This window comes from Orussus abietinus, unplaced genomic scaffold (genome assembly GCF_000612105.2).
Source record: "Orussus abietinus isolate OABI.00-Male unplaced genomic scaffold, Oabi_2.0 scaffold82, whole genome shotgun sequence".
In the NCBI taxonomy this organism is placed as follows: Eukaryota; Metazoa; Arthropoda; class Insecta; order Hymenoptera; family Orussidae; genus Orussus; species Orussus abietinus.
This window is the reverse complement of record NW_019394247.1, coordinates 192,361-207,122: the sequence shown is the minus strand read 5'-3', so window position 1 is coordinate 207,122 and position 14,762 is coordinate 192,361. Positions and strand designations below refer to the sequence as shown.

Below are 14,762 nucleotides of genomic sequence, written 5' to 3'. Positions count from 1 at the left end.
GATCCTAATTGTTACCTCGCTTTAGCGACCTAATCTTACGGAAAATATTTAACAACCGTTGAAATTAGTCCAATTTATATTGTTTTCTATTCCTGGTAACGGAGGGAATATTTAATATTCATTTAATCTCCGCCAGAATGATGTTTTATTAATGCGCTCTCATTTCAGGTTATGATATGAATAACGTTGGTTTAAACTATGGTAAACGAAAGAAAAAGGAAAAAGGAAAAAAGACACTTATTAATTAAATCGCCCCGCGAGTTCTGATTCGTGGGAAAGTCTGCACCGTGGGGGGACTTTTCCATACACGGTCGTAGATATAAATAAAAATACAAATATTATATAAATAGAGATACAGGCACGAGGGTGGAAACACGGCGATACGCATAATTAAGTCGTTAGGATGCATTAACGGCGGTACAATGTCGGATTAACGGGGATTGTCTCAATGGACTCCTTTACGACGAATAGGCAAGTAACGAATTAACGCTTCTCGAAACTGACGAAACCAATGGCGAGGATTTTTCCCATTTTCCTTTCTGTCCGGTAAGAAAATTTCCGGAACAGAGATTGGGGGGCCTAAGAAGAGACACTGCCATTTTGAACGGAGTTCGACCGTTCATTTATAAGATCCTTCGATGGGAGGACGCCATCTTGAAAGGCCTTGATTAATTCTTCATCGAGCTGTTTATGAGTGAAATTAATACACGTTTCGCTAGTTTCGTTATCATCGACCCGGTTAAAAAGATAAACTCCACTTCGGGAATGAAAACAATGGGAACATTCAAAGAGTAAAGAAGAAAATTCAGTTTAAAAGAAGTCCAATCCTTCGTCTTCGCGACCCTCCGAAGCGACGCCATCTTGGCCGACCTTAATTAATTTCGGAATTCATTTTCCTAAGTAATACGCTTTTCGCGTACCTGAGAGAAAGAGAACGAGGTAGAGGGGAAGAAGGAAAGAGAAGTAGAGAAATCCTCGCCAGTGGGGTCGGTCGACTTAGTCGGAATTATAGGGCGATCTTCGATTTTAAGGTTAGAGGTCCTTAGTCGAGGAAAAATGGATCTCGCGAGTGAGATCTACGAGGAGGGAAATTCACGACCAAAGCCGGGAGAAAAAGCACCAGTCTAGAGGAAATTACACACAATAAGCTAGGGAGAGCCATTCGAGGTTAGGTTTCGAACTTTGTATAATTTTCTATATATATAGATATATACACATACACTCACACTCATGCGTTCATATATGTATACACGATAACGATATTAACATGTACGTATCCAATCCCGTGCAATCTCCTACAGAAAGTTTAGCACGTAATCGTCATTGGGTCCTCTTGGAGGATTTTTCTTTTCTCTTTTGAAAATCCACCTATCAAATATCCCAGATAGGATGTCTCTTATCATTCCGATATTTTTATTTTCAGGGACGTAGGATGGCTGGATTTGAGATGAATCATAAACGAAGCAGAATTGAAGGAGGGAGAATGACCCTTTCTTTTTTTCTTTCCTTATTTTTATTTACACTTTTTCCCTCATTGCGAAGGTATTTACCAAGGTAGAAAAAGAACAGAGTGGTCGTTTCTTTTCTTTTGTTTTGACTATTAAATTTCGCGTCTATGAGGACAGAACGGAAAAAGGAACAATAAAGGAGCTATTTTCTTGCTTCTTTGGTTTTACTTTATATGAACAGATACGCTTCTTTTTTTATTATTATTTTATATGAACAGAAATGAAAGAAAATGATCGAGTCCGATCCATTTATCCTACGTCCACGTAGAAATCGTGTAAACTTCCTTCCGGAAGTGACGAGCGGGAATTCGTTCGTCTCTTTTCCGAGAAAGAAGGATAAGATCTGGATAAGCATGGAAAGGAGTAGGGAATTCGTGATAAAAGAAGGAGATAGCAGGAAGGGGAATCCTCGTCTCGCGACCTCGCCGATCCTACCTTAGAATTCTAGAAAAGGAGAGGAAGAAAAGGAGGAAAGAGTATCGCGCATGCGCGCAGGTGGAAGCCGAGGGAGAGCGAAGCGTCTTGTAGAAAAGGAAAAAAGGTAAAAAAGGCTCGAGAATAAACGGAATAAAATGAATACGTAAGACCCGCTGTCTCGTCTCGCATTTATCTCCCCCTACCTCCTGTTTATTAAATAATAAATTCTAACCGAGTCCCATTGTTCGTTCGTTAGAGCCAGGAAGCTTCGCAGGGGGTCCCTCTCAGTCGAGAGGAAGAGGAAAGTTGGAGAGGTAAGGGAATTTGAGAGGAACAGGAGAGGCAAGGCAGTTTAAGGGGTACAGAAGAAGAGGGATGGAAATTCAAGGGATACAAATAGGTGAGACAATTTAAAGAGATAAAATTGTCCGTGCTCGTTAGAGACTCTCGTGAGTTAATTAACACGTTTTGGGAATCAATTGCACCCTCTTTTTCTTTTTTCTTTTCATTTAGCGGCGTGGAAATTCGCTTGGAGACACATTTTCGGACGCAGTTTGTTAATTTACACTTCGAGGAGGAGACGCGCAAAGGTGATTAAAAAATAAACTGGCCTAGAGGGAGAAGAATTATTTGGAGGAACGACCAAAGAAACTAGAGAAACGCCGAGATGAATGAAGAGCGGAGAAATGACAAGGGGAGGAAGAAAAATGAGAGCAACGGCGAGATGAAATATAAAATATAAAATAAAAGATTCCGAAACGTGAGCGCGGTCGAAGTCGCTGATTAAAGAAAGGGAAATAGAAGAAACAACGAGATAAATGACGAGAGGAAGGACCGACGTCTCAAGTGAACCGGGGAAAGTCTTCGCAAAGGCAAAGGAAGAGGTAAAAGAGGTAAAAGATGGAGAGGAGGGGAAAAGAGGCAGCAAGGAACGAGAGGGAAAATCGGCGGCTGCGGCTAAGAGGGGAAAATAGAAAAGCTCGTCGGGCCACGCTCGATTCTTTCCTTTAATTCCCGGCGTTTTTCTTTTTTCCCCTCTTTCTTCCCCCCCTTTTTCGAGAGCCGGTAAAAGCGCGGCCCTTGGCTACGGGAAAAACATCTTTCATCTTCTAAAGTACTCACTGACCCAGATGCGCACTCGCGTTTAAAGGGAGAAGAATCAGCTGTTCTCCCCCCTCCTCCTCCTCCTCCTCTCCCTCTTTCTCCCTCGCCGCGTAAACGAACCCCCGCGAAGGGCATTAAACATGCAGAAACGTCAAATAAACGAGGAAACGAGTCTCCAAGGGGCGGAGAGCTTCGATCGAGACGGTCATTCTACGCTGGCAATGCCTGTAATTAATTAAAGTAACCTGGTGCATTGATTTCACTATAATTACATGTGAATTTTCTCCTCTTTAACCCGTTCCATTAGGAAGGACATTCGACGGGTCAGTCGTTAAAAATAACTAATCAATGAGATTAATTCGGGAAACTTTGTACATTTATATGGCATGAACTTTATACGCGGTTTTAATAACAGGCTCCTTGTTATAATTTTGGAATGACGAGAGTACTTGTCTTAATTTTGCGAAAATGAAAATCCGGCGCGGAACGTCTCGTTCTTTTTTCTTCATTTTTTTCGGGTTTCTTGGTTTTTTTTATTCGAGGCGGAATGATCGTTCGCGGGAGTACGATTAGCTGGCAAACGAGGAGACGAGAGGAGGTTTTTTCCTCGTGTAGGTGGTCGAACAGGTATCGATTGGCTGTTAATTAGGCCGCGTTCGAATGGGCGACAGCGTGACAATGTGGCATCGTTATGCACCCACCTGTATTTATAGGCGAATGCTCTTATTTATGGAGCCGTGAGCAGCATGCGCGATAATTAGATCACCTACTCCTGTTGGTGGTGTGAAAGCCTTCCTCAGATACGTATGAGACCACTGAAAATAAAAAACGAAGAGTAATTCAAATGAAAAGTAATTCAAATGAAATTCAGTCGAACCTACTCATTCTCCGAGATAAGTATAAGAAATTCAATAAGCGAGTTGGTTCGTTAATTCACTCTTTTCTTTTATTTCTTTAAACTAAAGAATGAAATCGCAGTATAGAAATGTGTCGCGGTCTGAATTCATTAAACGAGGTTTGCATTTTACAATTTGTCGATATTATTTCGCACCAGCTTGGTACAACAAAGAGTATCATAAATTGGGGGTGAGACTTGTGAATTCGTTAGAATAATTATTTTTAGTTTTAGTGTAATGGTGACGTGGAATTACTCGCGAATGTACATGATTTATCGTGATTCCTTCGACGTAACTTTGTGGAAGCATTTTCGTGTTTTTGGGGCACTCGAAATGTTGGGTGGAAAAGAAAAAAAAAAGTTCAAAAAATGCTCCAGGTGAGGCTCGAACTCACAACCCCGGCATTGCTCACGAACACTGTCTTATAAGTACCGTGCGCTAACCAATTGCGCCACTGGAGCTATTAGGAATAAGGCCAGTAATGTACATTCAAGAGCTTCGTGGCCCCTTTTTCGTCGACAAGCTCAAAATTCCCTGTAATTATGCTCAAAAACTGCATATACACTCTCAAGCCGTACGTAACATCGCGGGAGAGGGAGGTTACGCGCGATCGCCCGATAACCTAACCTCTCGATCATAGCTTAGGAGGAGTAAAACTTAACGAAACTCGTTGAGCTTTGTTCAAAAGACCTCTTGAAGGAAACTCGGTCCCTCGTCGTCGAGAAATGATGTAAAAATGAGTGATAGGAGCCAGAAGCAAAGAAAAGTAATAAAGTAAGGTGGAAAGAGCGGCGGGTATAGTGCCAACCGAGAGCTGTTACCGTGGTGACTTGAAAGTGTTACCGTTTGAGAGTTTACCGACTATTGAATGTACTTTTTGACATCGTTGAGGGCTTCGTTGGTTTGAAACTGATTTTCGTTGAGGTTCTTCTTCCTTTTCTCGATACTTTTACCGAAATCGGACTAAATCAGGGACGTGGGTTGTCGGTAAAAACACTGGTTACTGTATCGAGACTTAACCTCGACTGGGCGCCATTGTCGGTCATATAGAGAACTATAACCACAACTAACGACTAAAATTATTATATGTAGAGAGAGATAAAATATTAGAGAAAAGGATAAGAAGAGTTGCAAAATTAATTAAAGGTTCAGAGAATACTGAAAGATTGAAGAATACAGGATTGGTTGTGTTAGAGATATCGGAGGATCGGATCACATAACCTAATTTTGCATCGCTCACGTGTCCTGCAGGCGTTCCATGCACACCGGGGGAAGTATTGCAGTTTTCTCTGGGTTTCTTGCTGAAACGAAGATTTTTATTTGAATTAGCTTCGTGCTAGGGAGAAGTATTTTCTCGTCGCAAGATGACCGGGAGCGACTTTCGTCTGATTTTGAAGAACTTACCAGTCGATGCATCAGAGAAGGAGATTCGACAATTGTTTGAAAAATATGGGACTGTAAAAGGCGTTGATATTAAGGAGAAGATGGATTTCCAGGACAACAAGATCAAGTTTGCGTTCATTAACATTGTTACTGAACACAAAAAGTTGAATTCATGTAAGTTGGAATGTACTTTGTGGGTTTACATTGTGCTGTGGTTAATCGTTAAATTCCATCAGGTTTCAGGCACATTAATGCAACCATCTTAAGAGATCAAAATTTGTTCGTCGAGGTGGCAAAGGAAAATTTCCATGAGCGTTTAAAAAGAGAAAGGGCCGAGGCTGCTGCGGAAAGAACTAAAGATAAGGACCTAAAAACGGCCCACTATGAGGCTTCTCGTACTCGATTGACCGAAAGCAATGTACCGGTCTTTGCAAAACAATCTAATAGTGTCATTTTTCAATGTGACGAGTCTAAGAAAGGATCCTTTGATGTTAAATCAAATGCTGTCTTACATGTAAGTAGTGGTGATGGTAGCGAAACATCTAAGCAGAAGCGAAATAAAAGATCCCATTTCAATACTTCATCCCACGAAGACATCAACGGGAAAACAAAACAAATGAAAGAGAAGGTATTTGAAGCGAACGGAATTGAGGGGAGACACGATATCAATGGGAGAACGAAACGTAAGAAAGAGAAGTATGAAGCAAACAATATTAAGGAGAGACGCAATACTCCGACATTCACAAAGAATGGTCCAAACAATTTCCTTGAGCAAAATGATGAAGTACATCGACAAGCATATAACAAAGAGTCAGTCGTTAGCGAGGCAGAGAAGAAACGATTGAAATCCTTAACAGAGAAAAAGAGATTATTCAGAACTAAGGAACAGTTGATTCGGATAGCTCTACAAAAAGTGGTTTGTAGAGTAGCACTTAATAAAATTCAATTTCAATCAACGAGATTGCGAATAAATTGAATGCTTAATTTTCAGGACGTTGGCAAGAGTAATAAAATAATTTTCTCAGAGGATGACGAAGACAAGTGTAATAATATTCAGAGCGAGACGAAAAATCGAAGACAGCTGTTTGAGGATGACGAGGGCGATGATGACACGACATGGAACGAAGAGAAGTTTGAATCGATGGAGAACACCAATCAGAAGGTGAGCCAGAATCATCCATTCCATGAGTTGTCTTTGCTCTTCCTGTACTTTAAAGTCTTCATATTTCCAGTTGGCCAGACTACAGTCGAAAGTTGGGAACGACAAGCGATTCATACTTGACGATCGTTTCTTGGATGACGGTGAGGATATCGAACAGCCAGGCGATGCGAACTCTGATCCAACCGATGAGAAAAACTGGCAATTGGATATCCTCAGCGACGTTCTTGGAAAAACCGTCAAAAGGCCTGACAAAGTCGAAACAGTCCCAAGAAAGAGGATGATAAGGTACGACCCGACAGAAGGAGATCATAAGGAGTACGAAGTCAAAACCGAACAGTCTAAGGAGCAGAGTGCTACAAAAAAGAAGAAGAAGAAGAAGTTGAGTGTGACTGAACCAGAAGAGAGTGCTCCTCAGCCAGAGGTCTCGAAGGAAGTCTTCTACAAAGTGACTGATACCCTGAAGGACGCGCTGAAGGAAAAGGAGAGTTTCAGTTTGTTGAAAACATTAGGCAGAGCAGATACCATAGAACGACAAGGTAATTTTTTACCACTACTTCGGGATATCAAGCAGTGTTTAATTTATTTGTTTATCACAAAACCTGCTCATCACTTTGCAATCATCCTTCTCCTAGGTAACAGAACTCTAATAATTTTTTTTAAATTAATGACACTCACGAAATTGAATGATAACATTACAAATAGTTTAATTATAAAAATTAAGCTTGCTACATTTTCCTTCGCAGAGGACCCAAAGAATAAAAAGGCAAAAGCTGATGAGCCATTTCAGTTTAATAAAGCTGCTGGAAAGGTGTTTAAATATGATTCATCCGACGAAGAGGAAGAGCAGGAAGAAGAGGATGGCTCGAACTTGAAGAGTATCACATTTAGTTCGGGGGACCAAGAAGAGTCGACAAATAAGTTTTTCTTCACTGCTGACGATTCCCGTTTCCGAGGTAAATCCTGTTCATTGACATTCTTGTAAAGGCAGCGAAAAGAAAATTGATCTTCATAGATCAACATTAAATATCTATATTTTCTACGTTCATAATGATCCATCGAAAGTCATTTCTTTTCTTCAGGTGCTAACGAGTTCTTTGAGGTTAGTTCACCAGCCGAGGACTTCAAGAACATGCGACGAGAATTAAAACAAATCGTACGAATGAAGATCCGCAACAACGTGCGAAAAGAGCTTCCCGGTCGAAGGAGAACCAAGAGAGGACGATAAAGAGAGACGAGTCGAAAAAGGAAATCCAAACGATGGGTAATGTCTCCTTCATTTATTCATACACGGAGGAGAGATTTAAAAAACACCCTTTACCACGTTCCAGCGGTAAGATTCAAGTAGAACGATTACACGGTACAAAGATTATAAAGTATAAAAGGTCGTATACACAAAAATGCGCATTTAAACATTGATTCGACATGAAGTTCGAGTCGAGGAATGCCTCGGTCGCGTCCAACTCGGCGGGAATTTAAAAAAAATGTGCGAGCAGTCACGACCAGAGTCTATAACTTCTGGTTAATAATTAATCATTAATAATAAGGGCGGCACAAAAGTGGCATCTAAGTAGTCGATCGTTTATGAAACTTTTTTCCTAATAATATACACAGAATCGTTTGAAATTTCACCATGTAAAAACGGAGACCCTAAGGAAGGTCTCGACAACTATGAGATATTATTTTCTATAAAAGTGAAAAATGTTTATAAAAAAATGTAAGAAAAAATGGACATTTCACAGGTATCGAGACCTTCCTCAGGGTTTCCACATTCATGTGGTGAAATTTCAAACGATTTAATATTTCCAGTTTGGAGAAAAGTTGCATAAACGAGAGACCTCTCGGATGCGACTTTCATGTCGCCTTAAAACGCGAAGACATCTGTGGGAATAATATGCCTCCACCTCGAGTAGGTCTTGTCTAGGAATCCCTGTGATAGATCCTCTCCAAGAACTTGAAGAAGAGATCATGTGGCAAGCCCCGTGATATCTGTTGAATATGGGTGTTCATCAGGTTGTAGCTCTCCTCCTCGTAGATGGTGTAGGTCGTGGGCAGCCCCAGATCGTTGTAGAGTTGTTTAACTCTTCCGATCTTTCCTGGATCGTCGCATCCATAGCATTCCTGAGAAGCGAACAAAATGGATATTTATCCCCATTTCGTTCCCCAGGTTCTCCAGCAGTTCTGGAGCTCACCTGGAGGATGCTCTTCTGGGAGGGAGTGGCTCGCTGCAGGGCGACTACGATGAGCCAGGAGCACTTCCCGTCACGAATATCGGTGCCGAATTTCCCCGTGATCTCAGGGTCCCCATAGCAGTCCAGGAAGTCATCCTGTACCTGGTAGAAGTGGCCCATCTCCAGGAGGATCGTCTTGGCTTGGCGGTGCATCTCTGGGTCAGTGACTCCAGCCTGGGAGAGACGTAGAATGAGAGATGTATACATATACGTGTGTATTTCTAGACGGACAAATTTATAAACACGTACAAAGTACATGGCCAGGATGACAGGCATCACGAAGGAATAGTATGCAGTCTTATACTTGACGATGGCATTATATCGGTCCATGGTGAAGAGGTCCAGGTTGGGCTTCTTCCCGAAGTTTGTGGATAGCAGGTCCAGGGATTGACCCATGGTGGTTTTCAAGGTGATCTGAGGGGCGGAAGAGTTTTCACATCGAACACTGGTTTTCGATTTATAAGGGAGACTTACATCATGGAAAGTCTCCAGGAGGTCCAGGTAACACGGCTTTCCCTTGAAGTGCATCCGCAGCAGCTGATAGACAGCTTGTTCGAGGAGGAGGCCGTCGTTGATAGCTGCCAGGCCAATGCCATTGTGCAGGTACCAGCAGGGCTGGTTGCGCCTGGTCGTCGAGCCATCCATGATATCATCCTCCAGCAGGAAGAATGCCTGGTACTGTACAAACACGCGATTCCCTCAAACGTCAGTGAGAATCGGTGCAAAAGACAGTGCCTACGACATCCCTCCCGCTGAATGTATCGCCTGGGTTAAGAGAACGTTACCAATTCCGTGCACCATCCAAGGATCCTGGCCAGCCGGACGTTCTCCTCCGTCAGCTCTTCTGCCGGGGCCAGCTTCCTGTAAGCGTAAACCAACGACAAGCCCCGGTGCTTCTTCCCTCCAGGCGTGTTGTACTGTAGCACCTCCAATGAGAAATGTTTGAGTTTACATCATGGAATGCAAGGACTGTCGTGTCGTGGGATTTTCAGCTAGGCTGCGCTTTCTTACATCGGTGTTCCGTAAGTGTAGTGCGAGTGCATAGCAACACGGTTTCAGTGTCAATAATGTGTACGTTTCTCAATCAATGAAGTTCGGTACTCTGTGACACCGGTCAAATATGTGAAAGTTAAATAATGACATTTACTAAAATTAAAAAAAAAATTAATGCCTTGAAATTTCATGCCAACAATGTGACCGTTTCCATTAACTATGTCAAACATAGCCATCTTGCATTTTTGTTTCACTTGTTCCCTGTGACAGTGGTAAAAGTGTAACGAATTGAGTGCAGAGTAGTCGCATTATCAACAGGATGTCAAGCCGAACCTGATACACCAGTAGCGCAACTTAATATAGCCAGCTGAAAATGCTATTAGTTGGTGTCGAACCTTGGCCATCCACTTGGTGGCGTCAGGGATGTCGAGGTGCCGACCGGCGTCCGTCAGGTCGCGCACCACGTCAGGCCACACGGCCATCATCTCTCGGCTCTCGTCCCGGTTAGCCACCCAGTTGGTCTGCGCCACCGTGTGTACGATGCGCGAGCTCGCCGCCCTGAAAGGGGGAAACGGGCGAACCTAACCTCTGTCCCCGGGTAATGCATCTCGCAAGCTCTCGCCGGGCTGCGACTCTCACCTAACCTGTACGTGGCGCCCGGGAGGCTCCGCGGGGAGCAGGCGCCGACGTAGGGCGCCGGCGCGCCGCAGCACTCCCGTGCACATCTGCACGGCGGAGGGCATCTCGTTCACCTGCGTGCCCCTGGGTCGTGCGGTCGGATCGGTCGATTTCCTTTCAGCCCTCGCGACGCTTCATCGGCTGCGGTCGCGAACACGGCTCGATTAACGACTTCGATCGGTCGAACCTCTCGAACTCTCAGCTGTACGCCTGTCCAGGAGGTGAACGTCGCAAATGTCCGCGGAATGTCACCAAGGTCGTTCGACCAAGAGCTCGTGATCACGTCGGCCATCACCCGATAGCTCGCGGTCACGAGCATTGGCTCGACCAATGGGAAGCGAGCATTGGCTCGACCAATGGGAAGCGAGCATTGGCTCAACCAATGGGAAGCGAGCATTGGCTCGACCAATGGCATTGGCTCGACCAATGGGAAGCGAGCATTGGCTCAACCAATGGGAAGCGAGTATTGGCTCAACCAATGGGAAGCGAGCATTGGCTCGACCAATAGGAAGCGAGCATTGGCTCGACCAATAGGAAGCAAGCATTGATGGCGCCTCGACTCTCCTTAATCATGGTATAACCGTGGTATAGGCTTGGTTTCGGAAAAAGTCGATTCGCATCTGCAATGAATCAAAGGAATATCGAATTCGAGGTTTCTTAACTTCTTAAATACTGCAGAGGAAATATTGCATATCTGGGATCTGAAAAAATATATTTGGCGACTTTTATGGCGATGGAAACCAGCTGACGGATCGTTGCAAATAAATATGGGAAGTGTTTGGAAAGACACAGTCGAAATAATGTCTCCAACGCATTAACTTATTTGTAATTTTGCCGATACATATAGCACGTGTGAATAATAGAGTAAAACATTTTAATTTAATAATATACATTACTACCTGATTTTGGTACAGCAATTATTACCCATGGAAAGACCGACAGGAGTGTGCAACCGGCACTGGCCTCTGTATTTTCATTATTGTAATTTAATCCAATACATGAGGATGTTTCTTTACTAGAGTAAGATCCGTCGAGCGCAAAAGTTCCATTCTTTTCACCTGATCAGGAAAGAATGTGCCACCAGCCTCGGTAACCAATTTCTTTGTAACCGCAGCAAAGATAAAGAACAACGTAATATTGAACGTCCAAAAAGGCTTTTTCAGCCACAGGTGTGTAACTGGCGCAGTGGCTGCAGCTAAGATTTGTAAAATAAAAATGAATGTGTCATTGAACGAGTACAATATACCAAAAACCAACGTATAATATGATAGAAAGGTATAAACATGACATACCACCAAGAACGTAATTGTAAACGTCATCTTTTCCTCTGATGTTCGTTGCAGCATATGTCACAGAGGTAAAGGTAGTAGCTATTCCAAGAAGAGGCATGGTGGAATATGCGAGGTTGTTCAAAGTCGGTACACGGAAAGGTCTAGACAATACTAACGCATCGAGTAGTCCAAAATTAATTCCAGTTAATAAGGCGATTCTCCCCGAACCCCATAACTTTCCGAGTAAATCCTCGCCATCTGGGGCATTGAAGTATCTAAGTTTGGCATACTTTTCATACCATGGTTCCCTTAACTCCTAAACAAATCATAAGCCTCAAATGTTACTATTGAATACAAACACAATGCTAATCTACTGGGCTGAGTCGACGAATGCATCGGACCTAACGTCGAGTTACTCGAATGCCATTACTATCCTTTTAGAAGAGCATGAAAGTTGACATTCTTTCAGGATATGAAAAAGAAACGCGCGTTAATCAACTAAAAACTCGACACAGGTTGCATCTATCGTCGTCGTGTTCCAATAGATATCAAGCAAGTTAAACATTACATAACCTCCATTAGTCCCAGTTATCGTTAGACCGTTTCAGAGAGTACTTGGAGAGGAGACGGATCCTCAGAAATTATCCGCCACCTCTTTGCGGGTATATCCGCCGATTCGTCCTAGCAGAAAATCCTCTCGTTAAAAATGTAATCCCAACCAATGGATTACCACAAATTCGTCCTATAAACGACAGAGATGAGTTGGAAGATTGCTTACGGGCAGGGTCGCTCGATCGCCTCCTGTGCTGCCACTCTACCCAGCTCTACCACACCTGAATGGACTCTACGTTTATCGACGTAGTTGCGCCTTTCAACGCTTCAGCTACCCAGAGGGCAGCACCGCGCAATAGTTAGGAAGTAGGGCTTGTGGCTTCTCTCATCTTCTCTCTGCCTCGCACGAAGCCGACAGTCAATGGCTGTCAAAGATTCAGCGTTTTCAATTTGCATGTCGTCCGTGACGTTAAGTTACTCACTCAGATGAAGTGAGAAACAGGAGGTAACCAACAATTCGCAGATCGATTCGCAATGGCAGGCATCAAAGGTAATATTCACCGGTTCTCTGATAAAGGATAATCCCGGAAAGGAGTTCCCATTCAAGATAAGACTCGTCAAACATAACCTAGATTTCCTCCTGACCACCTCGAGCGTGAAATATCGTCTTTCTTGGTTTTGCTACCAGAAATTTAATCCGCACCTTGCGATGACACTCTCGCGATTCACTTTTTACTGGATTAATCTTTACTACGTGTGTATTCTATTGTTTCTATTTTCCTGTTGTCTCGACTCTTGCTTGTCAAACTATCAATTTTTCAGAGTAGTCGGGTCTATTAATGATGCACTATCCGCATCTTGCGACGACGCACTCGCGATTCATTTTATAGTACTGGAATAACTTTTGCTATGCGTGTATTCTAATGTCCGTATTTACATTTCCTCTCGTCGTATTTCTTGCCTGAGAAACTATCAGCTTTTGAGGGTCGACGGGTTTTTAATTATGTACTGGATCGAAAGGTTATCAGGTAGATCTCAAAGTTAATCCTTAACTAAGAATAGGGCTAGGGAATAGCGTCGATAGTTTCTAAGCGTCTTATAATGGTCTTTGATTTTGTTGCATGATCGACCTGTTTCTGGCATTCTAATTGCAGCGTGAGTATTCATATCGTAAGCTAGGTTAAGTCGGTTTTCAGAAAGTTATATGGGAGAATGATTTTAGGTTGGTCACGTTGGCCTTTGCTGGCTCGATCGGCATGACGTTCGTCATCCTGGGCTGCGCTCTGCCTGCGTACCAGTTAGTATCGACATTGCAGGAGTTCAAAGCCTGTGGGACGTTCCTCTGAATCGGTGTCATGTTGTAGGGTGTGGTGGCCATTCTTCGTGGTTCTCTTTTACATACTTGCCCCGATCCCCACGATACTGGCGAGACGTTACACCGAGGACCCAGCCAACGGCAGTAATCCCTGCCTGGAATTGGCCATCTTCTTCACAATGGGTTTTGTGATATCCTCGTTTGCTTTACCAATTGTATTAGCCCGCTCACCCGTGAACAATCCAGTGGTGAATATATTATTTGTTCAGTCTTTGCACACTCTGCTATACATTTGTAGACTTAACGAGACAATTCAAACATTGCAGATACAGTGGGGAGCCTGTTATTTGACTTTGGCAGGTAACGTCGTGGTTTACCTTACGCTGGTTGGATTCTTCATGACGTTCGACCAGGACGATGCCGAGTATAACCCATGGTGATAAGTGTGCACGTCGATTATAATCTGCGGTGACTGCGCAGGCTTACACTGCTCTGTTAAGATGTCGGGGAAAAAGCGCCTGGATGTAACTGCGATCTCTTTAAGTAATATCGATAGTGACTTGGAAGTAATCGAGTGTTAAAAGTGACTGCATCGCAGAGAGACCGCAGGAGGCGTTTGCCCCTCGCGAGTGACGTTTCCCTGGTTTTTCTACGCTGTGCTTGTCAGGAAGGTCCCGAGGACACGAGCTGTCACTTTCCTGGACCAATCGCTTAGGCTTAAGCCTCGGTATCTCTCACGTTGCACCTAGTCTCGCTTTCCCTGTCACCTCGTCATCCATGCAAGAAGATTTCCTGACGATTAGTCGACTCATTCCGAAACGAATTAAACCCGATAAAGGGCTGCCACCCTTCGGTCTCTCTGCGGTGACTTAAGTGACGAGCCCTTCGGTTCTTTTGTAAGGTTCTCCGACACCTTTTGTAAAATCCAGCCACGTCGAGGCTCAAAAGTGCGCGTCGCAGGACGCATTCGACCCATTTTTAACAATAAAGGATGTCCACCGATACCTCTTATCAGGACCGCTGTCATCCTCACCGAAGGACTTTGGGGACCGAACGAAGCCAAGTTCTTTCTTCTTCTTTTTTTTTTTTCCACAGTTTTACATCTATTTACACGAGTAAAAGAAACAGTGAACGTAACGCCGTGTTACCGGCACTAAAAGTATGCATACACATATTATATATGTATATTATATAATATATATATAAAACGTATAGTATATGTAACGTGGTTTGGACGCATCTTAGTCCGGGTGCG

At 43.5% G+C, this 14,762-nt stretch overlaps 4 protein-coding genes and 1 non-coding gene across 6 annotated transcripts; 2 read left to right on the top strand and 3 right to left on the bottom strand.

Annotated features, from left to right (window-relative positions):
• Positions 1 to 813: 813 nt before the first annotated feature.
• Positions 814 to 8,756, top strand: LOC105695128 (probable RNA-binding protein CG14230). Its single transcript, XM_012416443.2, has 7 exons — positions 814 to 5,482; positions 5,545 to 6,224; positions 6,300 to 6,470; positions 6,541 to 7,006; positions 7,214 to 7,423; positions 7,550 to 7,731; positions 8,635 to 8,756. The coding sequence occupies exons 1-6, from the start codon at positions 5,290 to 5,292 to the stop codon at positions 7,693 to 7,695; spliced, it is 1,866 nt and encodes a 621-aa protein (XP_012271866.1). The 5' UTR covers positions 814 to 5,289; the 3' UTR covers positions 7,696 to 7,731; positions 8,635 to 8,756.
• On the bottom strand, positions 4,295 to 4,386 carry Trnai-uau. The gene is given in 2 exon segments: positions 4,295 to 4,330; positions 4,349 to 4,386. It is a non-coding gene; the product is annotated as a tRNA-Ile (tRNA).
• LOC105695129 (farnesyl pyrophosphate synthase) lies at positions 7,727 to 10,650 on the bottom strand. The gene is made up of 7 exons (XM_012416445.2): positions 10,331 to 10,650; positions 10,087 to 10,249; positions 9,484 to 9,624; positions 9,173 to 9,376; positions 8,948 to 9,112; positions 8,660 to 8,872; positions 7,727 to 8,588 (listed from the first exon to the last, which is right to left on the bottom strand). The coding sequence occupies exons 1-7, from the start codon at positions 10,432 to 10,434 to the stop codon at positions 8,388 to 8,390; spliced, it is 1,191 nt and encodes a 396-aa protein (XP_012271868.1). The 5' UTR covers positions 10,435 to 10,650; the 3' UTR covers positions 7,727 to 8,387.
• A 522-nt stretch (positions 10,651 to 11,172) lies between these two features.
• On the bottom strand, positions 11,173 to 12,427 carry LOC105695105. The gene is made up of 3 exons (XM_012416401.2): positions 12,214 to 12,427; positions 11,662 to 11,956; positions 11,173 to 11,564 (listed from the first exon to the last, which is right to left on the bottom strand). Exons 1-3 carry the CDS (start codon positions 12,217 to 12,219, stop codon positions 11,356 to 11,358), a joined length of 510 nt encoding a protein of 169 aa, XP_012271824.1. The 5' UTR covers positions 12,220 to 12,427; the 3' UTR covers positions 11,173 to 11,355.
• A 163-nt stretch (positions 12,428 to 12,590) lies between these two features.
• LOC105694922 (leptin receptor gene-related protein) lies at positions 12,591 to 14,511 on the top strand. 2 transcript variants are annotated; one of them, XM_023433378.1, is made up of 4 exons: positions 12,591 to 12,742; positions 13,415 to 13,489; positions 13,557 to 13,755; positions 13,834 to 14,511. In XM_023433378.1, exons 2-4 carry the CDS (start codon positions 13,449 to 13,451, stop codon positions 13,945 to 13,947), a joined length of 354 nt encoding a protein of 117 aa, XP_023289146.1. In that variant the 5' UTR covers positions 12,591 to 12,742; positions 13,415 to 13,448; the 3' UTR covers positions 13,948 to 14,511. The 2 variants fall into 2 exon arrangements, with proteins under 2 accessions (XP_023289146.1, XP_023289148.1); XM_023433380.1 differs by lacking the exon at positions 12,591 to 12,742 and adding an exon at positions 12,776 to 13,347.
• The last annotated feature ends 251 nt before the right edge of the window (positions 14,512 to 14,762 follow it).

Excerpts from the sequence above, each read along its gene's own strand:
- LOC105695128 (XM_012416443.2), top strand. The coding sequence starts at position 5,290 with ATGACCGGGAGCGACTTTCGTCTGATTTTGAAGAACTTACCAGTCGAT. Across the intron at positions 6,225-6,299 it reads GGATAGCTCTACAAAAAGTG|GACGTTGGCAAGAGTAATAA; the intron begins GTTTGTAGAGTA and ends CTTAATTTTCAG. Across the intron at positions 7,007-7,213 it reads AGATACCATAGAACGACAAG|AGGACCCAAAGAATAAAAAG; the intron begins GTAATTTTTTAC and ends TTTCCTTCGCAG.
- LOC105695129 (XM_012416445.2), bottom strand. The coding sequence starts at position 10,434 with ATGCCCTCCGCCGTGCAGATGTGCACGGGAGTGCTGCGGCGCGCCGGC. Across the intron at positions 9,625-10,086 it reads CCACCAAGTGGATGGCCAAG|GTGCTACAGTACAACACGCC; the intron begins GTTCGACACCAA and ends TTCTCATTGGAG. Across the intron at positions 8,873-8,947 it reads TCATCCTGGCCATGTACTTT|GCTGGAGTCACTGACCCAGA; the intron begins GTACGTGTTTAT and ends CGTCTCTCCCAG.
- LOC105695105 (XM_012416401.2), bottom strand. Across the intron at positions 11,565-11,661 it reads TTACAATTACGTTCTTGGTG|CTGCAGCCACTGCGCCAGTT; the intron begins GTATGTCATGTT and ends TACAAATCTTAG.
- LOC105694922 (XM_023433378.1), top strand. The coding sequence starts at position 13,449 with ATGACGTTCGTCATCCTGGGCTGCGCTCTGCCTGCGTACCA. Across the intron at positions 13,490-13,556 it reads TGCGCTCTGCCTGCGTACCA|GGTGTGGTGGCCATTCTTCG; the intron begins GTTAGTATCGAC and ends GTCATGTTGTAG. Across the intron at positions 13,756-13,833 it reads CACCCGTGAACAATCCAGTG|ATACAGTGGGGAGCCTGTTA; the intron begins GTGAATATATTA and ends CAAACATTGCAG.